The 16,248-nt window shown below is 39.4% G+C and overlaps 2 protein-coding genes across 2 annotated transcripts in view; one reads left to right on the plus strand and one right to left on the minus strand.

Moving 5' to 3' along the window:
- GKN2 (gastrokine 2) overlaps positions 1 to 16,248 on the plus strand; it is a 92,106-nt gene that overhangs the window by 53,536 nt on the left and 22,322 nt on the right. The window lies entirely within an intron of this gene.
- On the minus strand, positions 7,007 to 13,016 carry GKN1 (gastrokine 1). The gene is made up of 6 exons (XM_037022143.2): positions 12,918 to 13,016; positions 11,180 to 11,233; positions 10,947 to 11,075; positions 9,889 to 9,999; positions 8,841 to 8,988; positions 7,007 to 8,070 (listed from the first exon to the last, which is right to left on the minus strand). The coding sequence occupies exons 1-6, from the start codon at positions 13,014 to 13,016 to the stop codon at positions 7,976 to 7,978; spliced, it is 636 nt and encodes a 211-aa protein (XP_036878038.1). The 3' UTR covers positions 7,007 to 7,975.

Genomic DNA, 16,248 nt, shown 5'->3' on the forward strand with positions numbered 1-16,248 from the left:
ATTTCTCTTTCTATTAGTTCATAACAGTGGGGAGAGTAGGCATCCCTGTTTTGTTCCCGATCTAAGAGGAAAAGCTTTCAGCTTTTCGCTTTTCAGTATGATGTTGGCTGTGGATTTATCATACATGGCCTTTATTACGTTGAGGTACTTGCCCTCTATACCCATTTTGTTGAGAGCTTTTATCATGAATGGATGTTGAATTTTGTCGAATGCTTTTTCAGCATCTACGGAGATGATCATGTGGTTTTTGTCCTTCTTTTTGTTGATGTGGTGGATGATGTTAATGAATTTTCGAATGTTGTACCATCCTTGTATCCCTGGGATGAATCCCACTTGGTCATGGTGTATGATCCTTTTGATGTATTTTTGAATTTGGTTTGCTAATATTTTGTTGAGTGTTTTTGCATCTACATTCATCAGGGATATTGGTCTGTAGTTTTCTTTTTTGGTGGGGTCTTTGCCTGGTTTTCATATTAGGGTGATGTTGACTTTGTAGAATGAGTTTGGGAGTATTCCCTCTTCTTCTATTTTTTGGAAAACTTCAAGGAGAGTGGGTATTATGTCTTCTCTGTATGTGTGATAAAATTCCGAGATAAATCCATCTGGCATGGGGGTTTTGTTCTTGGGTAGTTTTTTGATTACTGCTTCAATTTCATTGTTGGTAATTGGTGTGTTTAGATTTTCTATTTCTTCCTTGGTGAGTCTTGGAAGGTTGTATTTTTCTAGGAAGTTGTCCATAGGTTTTCCAGCTTGTTAGCATATAGGTTTTTATAGTAGTCTCTAATAGTTCTTTGTATTTCTGTGGGGTCCATCATGATTTTTCCTTTGTCATTTCTGATTTTGTTGATGTGTATTGATTCTCTTTTTCTCTTAGTAAGTCTGGCTGGAGGCTTTTTTTGTTTATTTTCTCAAAGAGCCAGCTCTTAGTTTCATTGATTTTTTCTATTGTTTTATTCTTCTCAATTTTATTTATTTCTTCTCTGATCTTTATTATGTCCCTTCTTCTGCTGACTTTAGGCCTCATTTGTTCTTCTTTTTCAAATTTCGATAATTGTGACATTAGACTATTTATTTGGGATTTTTTTTTCCTTCTTTAAATATGCCTGGATTGCTATATACTTTCCTCTTAAGACTGCTTTTGCTGCATCCCACAGAAGTTGGGGCTTTGTGTTGTTGTTGTCATTTGTTTCCATATATTGCTGGATCTCCATTTTAATTTGGTCATTGATCCATTGACTATTTAGAAGTGTGTTGTTAAGCCTCCATGTGTTTGTGGGCCTTTTTGCTTTCTTGGTACAATTTTTTCTAGTTTTATACCTTTGTGGACTGAAAAGTTGGTTGGTAGGATTTCAATCTTTTTGACTTTACTGAGGCTCTTTTAGTGGCCTAGTATGTAGTCTATTCTGGAGAATGTTCCATATGTACTTGAGAAGAATGTGTATCCTGTTGATTTTGGATGTAGAGTTCTATAGATGTCTATTAGGTCCATCTGTTCTAGTGTGTTGTTCAATGCCTCTGTGTCCTTACTTATTTTCTGCCTGGTGGATCTATCCTTTGGAGTGAGTGGTGTCTTGAAGTCTCCCAAAATGAATACATTACATTCTATTTCCTCCTTTAATTCTGTTAGTATTTGTTTCACATATGCTGGTGCTCCTCTATTGGGTGCATATCTATTTCTAATGGTTATATCCTCTTGTTGGACTGACCCCTTTATCATTATGTAGTGTCCTTCTTTATCTCTTGTTACTTGCTTTGTTTTGAAGTCTATTTTGTCTGATACTAGTACTGCAACACCTGCTTTTTTCTCCCTATTGTTTGCATGAAATATCTTTTTCCATCCCTTGACTTTTAGTCGGTGCATGTCTTTGGGTTTGAGGTGAGTCTCTTGTAAGCAGCATATAGATGGGTCTTGCTTTTTTATCCATTCTATTACTCTGTGTCTTTTGATTGGTTCATTCAGTCCATTTACATTCAGGGTGATTATTGATAGGTGTGAACTTATTGCCATTGCAGGCTTTAGATTCGTGGTTATCAAAGGTTCAAGGTTAACTTCCTTACTATCTAAGAGTCTAACTTAACTCACTTAGTATGCTATTACAAACACAATCTAAAGGTTCTTTTTTCTCCTCCTTTTTATTCCTCTTCCATTCTTTATATATTAGGTATCATATTCTTTACTCTTTGTCTATCCCTTCATTGACTTCAGGGATACCTAATTTAATTTTGCAGTTGCTTAGTAATTAGCTGTTCTACTTTCTTTACTGTGGTTTTATTACCTCTGGTGACAGCTATTAAACCTTAGGAACACTTCCATCTATAGCAGTCCTTCCAAAATACACTATAGAGGTGGTTTGCGGGAGGTAAATTCTCTCAGCTTTTGCTTATCTGAAAACTGTATAATTCCTCCTTCAAATTTAAATGATAGTCTTGCCAGGTAAAGTATTCTTGGTTTGAGGCCCTTCTACTTCATTGCATTAAATACATCATGCCTCTCCCTTCTGGCCTGTAAGGTTTCTGCTGAGAAGTCTGATGACAGCCTGATGGAATTTCCTTCGTATGTGATATTATTTCTCTCTCTGGCTGCTTTTAGTAGTTTATTCTTATCCTTGATCTTTGCCTATTTAATTACTATATGTCTTGGTGTTGTCTTTCCTTGGCTTCAAAGTAAAATTATGAGTACAACTCCTGAGAAAGATTTAAATGACAATGACCTCAAGAATCTTCCTGAAAGTGAGTTCAAAATAAAAATCATTAATTTGCTCATGGAGGTACAGAAATATATTGGGTCCCTTGTGTTGGGAGATCTGTGGATCTCCATGGCCTGAGAGACTATCTCCTTTCCCAGGTTGGGGAAGTTTTCAGCAATTTCTTCCTCAAAGACACTTTCTATCCCTTTTTCTCTCTCTTCTTCTTCTGGTACCCCTATAATGAAATATTGTTCCATTTGGATTGGTCACACAGTTCTTTCTGTGCCTCAGCTTCTTTGTATTCCTCTTCTCTAGTTTCTATTTCATTTATTTCTCCTCTACCATATCTGATCTGCTTTTAATACCCTCCTTTGTGCTCTTCAATGATTGGATTTCTGACTAGAATTCATTTCTGAGTTCTTGAATATCTTTCTGTACCTCCATGAGCAAATTAATGATTTTTATTTTGAACTCACTTTCAGGAAGATTCTTGAGGTCATTGTCATTTAAATCTTTCTCAGGAGTTGTATTCACAATTTTACTTTGAACCAGGTTCCTTTGGCATTTCATATTTGTATATGACGCCCTCTAGTGTCCAGAAGCTGTACTCTCTGGAGCTGCTCAGCCCCTGAAGCAATGTTGTGGGTTGCAGGGGAGTGGTATTGGTGCCTGTGGGGAGGAAAGAGCTGTTTCCTGCTTCCTGGCTGCTATACCTATCTCCACTGCCTGAACCAGTGGGCCGAGCACACAGGTGTAAGGCTCTATGCTTTGCATTTGTAGTTGCTATAGACAGGTCTTCCCTCTGGCTGGCCTAACGCCAGGGTAGAGTTTGCCAGTTTGCGAGCCAGCTGGGGCTGGCTGGGAGAAAGGCGCAGTAGGCTGCCTATCACAGAGGGGGTCCTTCAAGCTGTGTAGGCAGCCAGGGAACTGGTGCACCTGAAGATCATGAAAACTCCCAACCTGCTGGGAAGAGTGCACCCAGACAATTTTGTCTACCTGCCCTTCTCCTGAGCAGTAAGCTCTGTGTAATCCTTGTCTCTTTAGCCACTCTCTTGCTGTTAAGAAGTTTTTCAGACTGCCTACCTTTCTTTTGTTCCAGTGCAGCTGGGTATGGATCCCTGATTTCCACAAGTGGCTGGAATCTCAGTCTCTCCAGGAATTCTGTCTGTCTTAGCTTTCTAATCCCCTAATCATGAGAGTATCATGAAAGCACCATGAAATGTAGGTTTGTGCTCCCAGAGCAGATCTCCAGAGTTAGGTATTCGGCAGTCCCAGGCCTTCACTCCCTCCCCACTCTTGTTTCTCTTCCTCCTGCTGGTGAGCTGGGGTGGGGGAAGGGCTTGGGTCCCACTGGGCCATGGATTGGTATGTTACCTTGTTCTGTGAGGTCTGCTCTTTTCTCCAGTTGTATGCAGTCTGGTGCAGTCCTCCTTCCTATTGCTCTTTCAGGATTAGTTGTATTAATTATATTTTCATGTAATATGCAGTTTTAGGAGGAATCCTCTGTCTCACCTCTCACACCACCATCTTTAGTCCTATCAATCAGCTCTCCATCACCAACGTGGGGACTCCTTTGCAAAGAGTCTTGTTCATGTGCAAGGCGTGCAGCACGGTTGGTGCAAACGTGACTGAACTCTCCAATCCGCTTGGATGCCCCGCTAAAGGCACCCAGAGGCCTCCTGAAACTCAGCCGCTCAAGCTCTCCCAGCAAGGACTGCCCAGGCTACCTATCCTTCCTAGTATCATTTCTTCTTCTACTTATTTTAGAAATTGTATGCTTTTCCCTCATTTTTATAAGTGGAATGTTGACTCAATTTTTAGTCTTTCTTTTGTAAAATGGATGGTGAAGACTACAAATTGTCCACTACACACTGCTCTAGCTGCTACTGACAAGATTTTTTGCTTTCATTATTGCACAGTTTTAAATACATTCTACTTGTCATCATGAATTTTTCTTTGGTTCATGTGTTATTTAGAAATATGCTGCCTAATTTCAAAACAAAGGAAACTATCTTGTTTTACTTGGAGGGGAATATTTATTAATGTTAATTAAATTGAAGTCAGAAAAATGTGTTCTTTTTGATGCCAGTCATTTGACATTTTTTGAGATCTGATTTATGCCTCAGCATGTGATTACTATTTCTAAATGTCCCATACTATTTAAGAAGTATATGTATTCTGAAGTGTTCTATATATGTTCATAAAATAAGCTTGTTAATCGCATAAATTTAAAAAATATCCTTAACTGCTTCATCTATAAGTTATGGAAAGATATGTGTTAAAATAACTAGGTTAGTGAGATTACTAAGCTCTCCTGTAATTCTTGTTATTTTTCCTTCACATATTTTGATAGGTGTACATAATTTTTTAAACTTCCTAATGAATTTAAATTAACTTCTTATCCTAAAATAGTGGCTAGACAATTCTTCTATGAACTATGGGATTCACCAGTTCTCAAAGGTTAGCTGCATGGCATTGTATCCAGTTTGTGAGTCATAGTTTTATCTCTTTCTCACTCATAGTGATAGGCCAGTATCTAAGACCTTGATTTTTGATGGGTCTTTGGCAGTTTTCCACATTTCATGGTTTTGGAATATTTTGGAAGTTCTACTACTGTGGCAGTACACTTTCTGTGAACAGCAATGAAATTGCCTCAGGGTATAGAAAATTACTACCATTTCTTCCCAGTAAGACCTGGTAAATGCTCAACTTTTCAATGTGGTGGGAATCAGTGTCTTTAGTTTTTTGTTTTTTGTTTTTGACTAGGGTTAGTGCCAGAGTCCAGCTCTAGCGGGGGTGTGTGAAGCCCAAAAGGATGAGACGGAGTTGGTGCACGGACAGGGCACAAAGTCAGATGGAGGTGGTCTCTCAACAAAGTGCTGATGACAGCTTTATTTATACCATCTTGCACAAGGATATGATTATTTTTTATTTGTTCTTTTCATTAACAAGCATAGGCAAGCTTTTTTCTTTCTGTTTCCTTCTAATCTATACATGGTTAGCCAAGTGTTAGATAGGTGATTTTTTTTCTATTCCTTGATCTAAACTTTTTTTAGCAACATGGACTGTATTGTGTTTCTTATTTCTATGCAAAGCAGTTTCTAAGTAATGCATGTGACCACAGAAACGTGCAGCATGTAGCAGTGACTATGGAGTCTATCAGCTCAGGGTGAAATACAGGTCACTCACTACTACAGTTAGTTACTATATTTTTAATGCAATGGGTACATTTTATCCCCTCATAATATTTATTCTCTCATAGGTAGATGTAAGATAAAGATAGAAAGCATGATTTAGAACTGTAAGAAGGCAAGTGTAGATGATCAGGTTTGTGCCTATAGACTAGGTATTAATCCAAGCCAGACAAGGGTAACAAAACATCCACTGGTGTAGACAATTTCTCTCAAAACTGGGGGGGTGGTGAGGTTCTAAGCCTCACCTCTATTGGCCCCCATTTTCTCACCTGATGGCCCCCCCTGCAACTGTGCCTGTCTTAGGTTGTTCCTCCCTTGAGGAATCTTACCTGTCTGGCTAACCAGCCATCTTCCGGGGCCAGACAGGGAAATGTAAAGCTGGTAAGTGAGAGAGAAGTAATGTTCTTTCAAAATGTTAGTTTTTCACTTCTTTGCAGACTTATGCTCCGTGGCTTCTATGCCCAGCACTTGTCTTGAGGTATCTTTACCACTTGGGAGAATTATGGTACTTGGTAATTTCACATATGAGGCACAAATTCTAGTAAAGGGCTGTAATTAGGAAAGAAGAAGAAAAACTATAGAAGTAGCAGATGGAAGAAAATATGAGAAGATTGATTAAGTGTCAGACAGGGTTATTCCATTCAGTATTCCCCTATAACTCTATTTCTCTAATTTTCCTATAAAACTCTTCATCACTAGTTTCACTAGCATTGCAAACAAGGGGGGCATTCCCACTTAGGTGGAGATGGGGTAGTCAATGTTTGACTAGCTACCTGCAGGTTTCAGTATTCCTTGCCAAGATCGCCATCTGGTCCCTGCACATTCTATCCTGTCCTGAAAAGCTTCTGGGAAGTTTATGTTCTCCTCCTTTCCATGCTGCTTAGCAAAGGTTAGCTTAGTCTTTGGCAAAAATGCAAGCAAAAACAAAGCCAATAGTATTATGGAGAATAACAAAATCAAGGTGGGTAATAGGGGGAGCTAGCTGCAAAGGCCCTTGCTTTGTGGGGGTCTTCCTCCAGCCTGAGCTTTGCTACACAGCTTGAGTAGCATGGCTCCCGGCAGGTTAGTTAGGGATATCCCATCTGAAGACACAAGAACGGATGAATTATCCTCTTACAGCATCAGGATTTTTAAAAGAAATGTAATTTATGGGAGAAATTTTTTAAATGAACTGTAGTTTCATATTGTAATACACAACATTTGAACACATTGAACATTGTAACATATCCTCTGTTTCCTCTGGGATCTTTCTCCTCTAGTAGAGACCTCAGTGCTGTACATGTACCATGTGCCTTCAGTCCCATGGCCATCAGTAAGTGGAGTTGTGGACTCTTGAACCAAATAGGGTCAAGGAAAATTGGATTTGGGATTGAAAAGTATTAGACATTACCTTTTGAGTTGGAAAGACATTGTTAACATGTTAACAAGGTTAATGTTTTCATTCAGCGATCTTCTGCCATGAGTAGGAAAAACCATCTGCAAGACGGAAAGAAGAGGGAAGTAGAATTTGGAGAGGAGCAGAGAAGAACTAACACATAGCTTCAGGGAGAGAGAAAGAGACTTGTGCTTGAAGTCAGTACAGCCTATTTGATACCAGCTGTTTTTCTTGGCCTAAGACTATATTTTAGATAATGCAATATCCTTGTAGTAACATTCCCCACCCTGCTTTTCTGTTTTAATTTACTTTGAGTGGATTGTAGCCCTTGCTTATCTGAAATGTTACTGTGCACCTCAACTGGGATGGTCTTGGAACCATGCCCAGAGCTGTGGTTACTAGTATCTGATGCACCTGAAGGGGTTCTTTGTAAGGGACAGGTCCTGAGTATGGGTTAGGAGTTGGGACTAATGCACTTTGACAACTTACCACCACCGCATTTCCCTATGATCCTTGCACTTCAAACAGAAGTCCAAAGTAATCTTACTGTAAATTGGATTCAATGCCAAGTAGATTTATTCAAACTTAAATAAGCCAAACATAACTAGCAGAAAACACTTCAGAATGACATGATAAAGGAAACCATTAGAACCCATATTTTTCTGCATGGAGTTTTCTGCATGGAGTTACAAGTGACTAAATCTATGGCAAGTTTTTTTTTAATTCTCCACTGCTCTTCCACAGAAGGAAATGTTCAGAATCCAGAGTATATCAGCACTGATGCATTTTTCTGAGTTAAAAGCCAGGCTTGCCCCTGATTAAAAAGAAGAAACCAGTATCAATTTCTCTTCAAAGACTCTTCGGGATTTCACACAGTTTACAAACTATGCACACATTTCAAGATCAGTTGGTCTATCTATCTATCTATCTATCTATCTATCTATCTATCTATCTATCTATCATCTATCATCTATGTATCTATCATCTATCATCTATCTATTATCTATCCATCTATCTATCTATATCTATTTAACATGTTAAATCAATCAACTCAGAGACCTAGAAAGTTGCTGTTAGCTGAGGTTCCTAGGTGGATACTTTGTTCTTGTGTAAGTTGTTCTTTGAATACTGGAAGTTAAGTGACTGAGCTACAAAAAGTCAATAGGTTTATTGGCATTCCCTTTCCATTTAGCAATTAATGCATTCCTTTGACTATATCTTGTGTTTACTCCTGCTTCAGTCTTGAAAGGAAGTGTTTCAGAGTGGTTAAGAGCACAGAATCTACAGCCAAAATGCTTGGAATTGACCCAGGCAAGAGATTTGTGACCCTGCTCTATGCCTCAGTTTCCTCATCCAGAAATTGAGAATAATAATAGAACCTATCACACAAGATTGCTGCCAGGAGCAAATGATTTATCATACTTCAGCCATATAGAATAGTGCCTGGCATGGAGTAAGTGCTATATGAATGTTAGCTTTGATCACTATTTCCCAGCCAACTGGTGTCCTATGTGGATATGCCTGAGAATAGCCTGACAATTCTACCAGGACTGACTTGGAGTCCAGAGTAGAAAGGCTACTCACCTACAATCTCCTCAGCCATGTACGTTGGAATCCCCTTGCACATGACAGAAATGGATTTTCCATACTGGTGCAGGTCATTGACTTTGTCAGGGTTGACTGAGTATATCAGGCCCTTGGGAGGTGGTCCCCCAGGTCCTTTACCTTGAAGCTGAGTGTGAAGACAGTGGAAAGGAAGAGAGAGAATGAATGCTGAACCCAGTTATTTGTTGAATTAAAGGTTGGGTACAAGATCAAGAGCAGGTGTTGCTTGGCTACAAAATTTCTGTGATCAAAATGAAGAGGAGCCAATTCCAGCCCTATAGAGCTCAGACTTTCTGTGCCCCAAGGGACTTTTTTGAAACCTCAGCTTCTCATAAAAGCAGAAGTCTGAGGCTAAATTTATTCTGAAGCTTGGATCTCATTTGGTCATCTTAGATTTCTTGGATTGAGCTATCTAATAATCAGTTTCTGAGAATGTGGTTCATTCATTTTCTTTACCTTGTCAGTGAAAGGTACACAGTTATCAGTGATAGAAATACGAACTCAGGCAAACATTTTAAAGAATGGTAGGTCCCTTCTCCCCAGCCACTCCAACTAGGGTTGCCTGCCAATTAACTTTAGTTTCAGATAAACACTAAATCATATTTTGGTATAAAAATCACATATTTTTGCATAGAACATACATATGCTAAAACAGTTATCCATTGTTTATCTGAAATTCAAACTTGGCTGGGTATCCTCTACTTTTATTGGTTAATTGACTAATCCAACTGTTGTGAAAAAATGTCCTTGTAGAAGGGCGAAGGGCTCCCATTGGCTTGAGTAGTTGACCCTCTAGCAGTAAAGATTACCAGGTATTCTGCTTAGCCTTAGCCTCTGTAGAGGCAGATGTAAGCCACAGCATCTGAGTGTGGAGGCAGCTGTTTCTCCTCAGGCAACTGCCAGTTCCTCTTTCACTTTAGTGCTGCACATTACAACATACTGTGGTCAAGAGGGAATGATTGTGACCCTCATTATACTGGAGATCATAAGGTCTGCCTCGAGCAAAAATAAAACGACTTATTTTTACCTTCTTTTCCTTGACCAGTACATCAAGGGCTTGCAGAGAGGGCATGTAGTTCTTGTTCATTCTGTGCACAATGCATGCCTTTTTGCTAAAGAGTCTGGTGGCAACGAAGCCCTGTTAAAGAAGGTGGTAGATAGCAGGGAATACGTTCTCCAAGGAGTTTTTCTCATCAGGAATCAGTTTCAGCAGCTAAGGGAAATGGAGCTCCAAAATTATGATGAACTGGGAAAAGAGCAGTGTCTCTGGGCCTGTTCTGCAATCATATCTATTGCTAACATTTGTGAGGATAGAATACAAACTCTTTAAGGGCAGAGACAGTGTCTAACTTGTTGCTTTATCTTCAGGCCCTAGCATGGCAACCGTCACTTGATACATGTCTGTCTCGCTGAAATAAACTTTAAATTGCAATTGCATTTTAATCTCCTTTGAACTTCACAACATTTTAAAGAGGCAGGTAAGAGAGAAATTTGTTTTCTAATTGATCAGATGATAAAACTGAAATATAGAGTTGACTTTTTAAAAGTACAAAGTTTGTTAAGTACAGAGCTGGGAATTGCAGAGTTGGGTCTCCTAATCAGAACCAAGGGTTGTGGTTTATTTTTTCTTTTTTCTTCCTTGACCAATTAATATTGTTATTCACATTTCCTTTGGCCCTTTGGAGTTACAAGTGAAATTTTAATTTCAGTCTCTTTAGAAGGAAATCGAAGCTAGAGTGCGACGCACTATGCTTTGCCAACAGTAACAGTATATAGGTCTATTATCAGTGAGGGCATCTGTAGGAAGCAAAAGGATGCTCATATTTGTCTAAGGGCTCATAATCTCTTGAGCATAGTGGGTCCTAATTACTGTTTATAGGTTTGAATTTTAACTGATAGTGGGAAACTTATTAATACCAATTATATCCAGGAGTGACACTGGCTGAGCAAAATAGGCCCTTTTTCTCTATCCTTATGTGCACTTGGAATTTATTTTAATTCTTTTATGGCTAGCATACGTTTTGTTGTTGTTAAAAAAGGAGCATCACATTTGTAAGGAATGGAAATTGCGTATTGACTACCTACAGTGCCATAGTCCAACAAGGTGTTCCACGAGTTCCATCCATTGTTATTGTCGACATTGGCCACATTATTGTCGTTGTTGACACTCACTGACTGCTGCCCACTTACAGCACTGCTGCTGTCACCACCGATCTGGATAGATTGAAATTTATCAATGATAAGAAACTGACAGTGATATAATAACACATTTCTTTGCAAATGCATTTGAGCAATATATTTTAAAAAGTGATACTTACCACATCAGCAAGGGCAGGAGCCAGAAAGATGCCAAGAAGTCCAGCAAAGATAATCTGAAAATCACAAATAACACTGATCTATTTTCACATGGCAAAGCAATGTCCTCTTCTTTCTTTCTCTAACCAGGCTTATGGAAGATACTAATTTCACTGCTCTGTTGAGTGGTCTGTCTTTTCTTCTTTGACCTCGTATTTTTTTTCACCTGTAGAAAGTTTCGATGATAATGTAGGATTGCAGGTGAATTACTGATAGTAATTACATTAATATGACAAATAGTTTTGGAATTTTTAGTGTAGATCTCATGAAAAACCTGTGAAGTGTCAGTTTATTGAAAAATAAGTTTGAAAATGTATAGCATACATGATAGGAAAATGGATATAAGTTTTGAGAATTACTCTTGAAAATGATTTGAGCTAATTTTCCTGTTGGATCTGGGATGCTTTCTTCCTTTCCTAGACATCCTAAGAGCAGAAGTACTCTTTTTATTTAAAAAAATTTTTTTGGAAGCAATGGATTAGTAAGCAGGTTGGATGCTGGTGATGAGAGGCTAAGGATGGAGAGTCTGGCTGTCAAGGCTGGTTAGCAGAAGGGAAGTTAATAATTGTCCCAGAATATCCAGATTAGTCATTTTTGACTGGGTATGTGGCACTGGCTATCAGAATACTGAGCTCTACACAGGGCATCCTTTGGGGCAAAATGATTTGAGATGTGCACTGGCGATTCAAGGTAATTTAAAAAATTTGTTTAATTTTTCTTCTGGTAGCTTAAGAAGGAGATAAAATTAGTCTCCTAGAAAGTCAGAGGTGGAGGACATTTTAGAGATCTGCTAGTATAACACGATCATCTCACAAATGAGGAAGTTGAGCTTCAGGGGTTAAGTAACTTGGCCAAGGTTTTGTTGGCTAAGATTGTAACTTGTTCGTGGCAGAACTAGAAGAGAAACCACATCTGACAGATGTTCAGAGCTCTTTTTTTCTTTTTACTTTGCTGTTTTACAACTTATCTCTAGATGATTATTTTACATTTGCAACTTTATTAGGAAGTAGAGCCTGTTATATTTTAGTGTTTAGTATGTTGGAACATGAAAATATTCATCTGATTCTAGTCCCTCGGCATCTTGTTATAAGTGACACACACTACGACTATTTCCTTTGGCAGAATTTATTCATCCACCTGCTATTCATCCTCTCAGACTTTTATCTGGAGTCACAGGGAAGATGCTGCGCTAGTGTAGTGCTTCAGGTGTTTTTGATGAATAAATGACAATGGACAGGGTCCATGCAAACCTTTTTTATTTGGAGATTGATTACACAGCAGAGAATGAGGCAGTAAATCCCTCATTGGTTTGATTTGATAATAAGCTTTTAATCTTGCCTGAAAATGCTCAGGAGTTTTGGTCAAAAGAGGGATTCAAGAATGTGGAGAAAAATCAGGCATTTTCTGAGTTTTAGGGACTGCCTGCTCTGTGTCCGGACCTGAATCAGGAGAACTGGAAAATAATGTTTTTAAAGATAGCATGCAATAAAATGCTCACACAGCTGTCCATTCCAAGTATGCTTATCTTTCTCTATAGAAATGCTTATAAATGCCACAATTCCATGAAAAGAAAGATTTTTGTGTGTGTGCGCAAGTTTTTCCATTATGGTAAGATTGTCATAAGAAGCAGACCCCCTTAGCTCAGAATGTTAACAGTTTTCAATTATAAGATAATACATCCTAAAGGAAAAATCTACTCACTGTGAGCTTCATCTTGGCTTCCCCAAAGCAGTGGCGTGGAGGAGAAGGCAGGTGTAAAACCAGAAGAGAAGCCTTTCTTATATTCGTACTTGACAGCATTTACTTAAATTAGGTGTGACCAGGTGGGGTCAAAAGACTTATCTTTCCATTTCCCATGTCTACGCCACGATCCCACACAGCAGGAAGCATTTTGAAATATCTACCTGGTGAGCAAGGCACATTAAGATGGAGTTGATCCGACTCATTATTTGCTGAAGCTAAAGATATCGCCACAAACTCAATATGATTTATGATAACTTCTGGTCCTATTGAAGAGGTGGGTGTGGGTATTTTATAAATTGATAGGCTCAGATTCAGAAAAACAATAATCCCTAAAATCAAACAAGACCACAGATGAGAAACTGTGGGCAGGCTGGGCCTTGCAGTAGCAGCTCCGGTAAGAATAGGAGAGTTGGTTTCCTCTTCACACCTTGACCTGAGCCCATTTTAACAGTTTTGCTTAGGCAAAATATGCTCTGTTAGTTAATCCCTCTAAACCTTTATCTTCCTCTGCAATCCTGAGCTCTCTCAATGATAGTACCATACATCTAGAAAACCTGGGGGCTGTCTTTAAACCTTCGTCTAGTTAAGTTTCTAAACCTTGCCATGTCATCTCAGAATGGCCTCTCAGTTTTGGCCTTGCCCCCAGTTTCTTCCCTTGGGACTTTTGCAGCAGCTGTGTGATTGATCACTCTGGTCACCAGTCTCTCTGCTGCAGTGCATTTTCTCCATTTTCCCTAAGATTGTCTCCCTAAAAACACATATATAAATAAACACATATAAAACTACCATGCTTAGAAACTGTGGCCTGCAGTTTATAGGATAAGCTTTAAACTCATTGGAATAGCATACAGGGTCCTTTATAATAAGGTTTCCAAAGCCTTCCCAGCTGTATCTGTCACTCTATGCTATATGCCTATATCCTACTGACACTGGAGTTCTCACTATTTCTGAAATATTCAGGATGTTTTGTGCCTTTATGCTTTTGCACATGCTGTTCTCTCACCCTGGAGTGCCAACCCCTTGTCTTTCTCCAATTGGTAAACTGCTATTCATTTGTCAAGGTCCAGCTCAAATAACCACACCGTCCATCACATGTTCCCCATCCACATCCCAGGGAGAACTTTTTTTCCTGGAGCTATAAAAGAAATCTCTGTCCTTTTATTTGCTTCTAGGTAATTTAATTTTCAGAAATTGTGCTAAAATAATAAAAATGTTTTCATCAGAAGCAGAGCACTAATAGAAACTGTCACTTGGGCAAACAGGTAAGTTTCTTACAAACTGAAGCTAGTAAATTAAATTGCTGAAGAGGAAAGTGCATCTGATTAATCATTGATGTATAATTTCCCCTTTGAAAACCTTTCTGAGGTCATGATTGTCCTTTAAAGTGTGGGCTGGAATCACAGGATGCGGCTCCATAGTTATGAAACTTGATTCACTAGCAGCATCTCTTTCAAAATGTTGGATGAGCAAATCAGTATAGCTGGGGTAAGATTCTGTTTATATTTTCAATGTGTCCACTAATTTGTTTCAACTTACTTCACTCTTCAGCTGCAAAAGATCAATAAACCCAGGAGGGGGTGGGGAATGTATGTGTGAAGAGTTCTTTCTGCTTTAGGAATTGTTGTATCATGGCAGGGTTGGAGAGTGGACAGTATGGCCTTTAGACTCAGCCGTGGGTGGTCACTTTGTTACATAATTTTTTACATGTCCTACCTTGCCAAGGATTCAAGGTTAACATTTTTTCCAGTGGGCCTGTGAAATGCTGATCTGAAAGATGCTCCATGACAGATACATAGATAGATAGAGAGATAGAGAGATAGATAAATAGGCAGATAGACATATATTGATAGAGTTCAGGGTCCAATAATCCCTCTTACAGACTGACAATTTACATTCACATATCAAATGTGCTAAGAAATCTGTAGGGAAGAAGTTTATGTCATGTGGTTTCATACAGATTCTTCTAAACTTAATTGACTATTAGAACCCAGTTGTTTTTCTTTGTACTTTTATTGATGTATTTTTCCTGACACCTATGACATCACTTGGGGCACCTTCCTTAGGGAAACAACACTTGTACTGCTTCAGAGGATATGCCTTGGATTTGAAAATCCATACGCAGAGCCACTGACTGGAACTAAAAGCCAGGAGACCTAGATTCTGTTCTTCCTTCTTTCAAGAGTCTTTTTAACCCTACACCTTAGGTTTCTTATGGATAAAAGAGAAGTAATTCCTCCTTTATATGATATTGTTATTTCAATGGCTCAAGAAATCAGAAGAACCTCTTTGTGCTTTGGGTGGTATGTGAGAATATGTGTGTGGGGTGTGGGGTGGTGAAGGGGATTGGCCACAACCTCAACCCTGGTCTCATTCAGGCCAAAAGTCCTAAGCAAGCATGAACAAGTCACTTGCTCCCATCCACCCTGAGAGCTGCTTTATGTTTCTGGTCCTCCCATGGGAGAAATACAGATCATGTCAGTGCTTTACAGGACCTAGGATATCCTGACACATATATGATGCCCAACAGGCCCACTTCTATTTATGCAACTAGCATTAAGGAAAGGTTTAAACTAGAGGATTAAAAAAATGCATCTAATTCACTCATCTCTGATTTTTGGAGCCGGAGAGGTGTTGCCTTGCGCTGGCTATGGTGATGCACTGAGTGAATCTCAGGAGTTGGTGTGGCCCCGTGTCCTAGGGTCAGTGTGGGGTAAGCCAGCTCGTGAGCAAATAGGACCTGCCCTGGGCTCAGAGCTTGATAGCGGGCCATGCAAGGGCCAAGCCCCTATCGCCATTTCATCTCACAGCACACCCACGCCCCGGGACTCCCTGTATCCCACACCCTGCCTTGTCGAGCTGGGTGGGGACTCAGTGTGTGTGTAGCAAATAGGGATGCCGTCCATGTATGATGTGCTTATACCACAGATCTGGAGAGCTTTTTGGAACTTTTCCACGGAAATCAGACTTTTATTTTCCTTCTTTTTGTCTGAGTGGAAGGGAATGTTTACTTACAGGGCAAGTTCATCATTAAATATCCGCATTCAAGATTTCCTCTCCTGTATAGACATGTTGACCTCGAGGTCATTAACATCTATGAAGCCCTTAGTAATCTAGTTTTCCCTTTAATTCTTTCCCATTTTCTGATTTTCCAGGTGCAGCTGGCCTTTAACCTGTGTGATCTCCCACAATAATTGATTTGCTGCAGTGTGGAAGCCTATTCAGGCAGAGACCGTCTTGGTCTCTTTGCCTTTATTGTTTTCTGAGCATCCTACGCACCAGTTTGATAGTC

This window comes from Manis javanica, chromosome 1, assembly GCF_040802235.1.
Source record: "Manis javanica isolate MJ-LG chromosome 1, MJ_LKY, whole genome shotgun sequence".
NCBI lineage: Eukaryota > Metazoa > Chordata > Mammalia > Pholidota > Manidae > Manis > Manis javanica.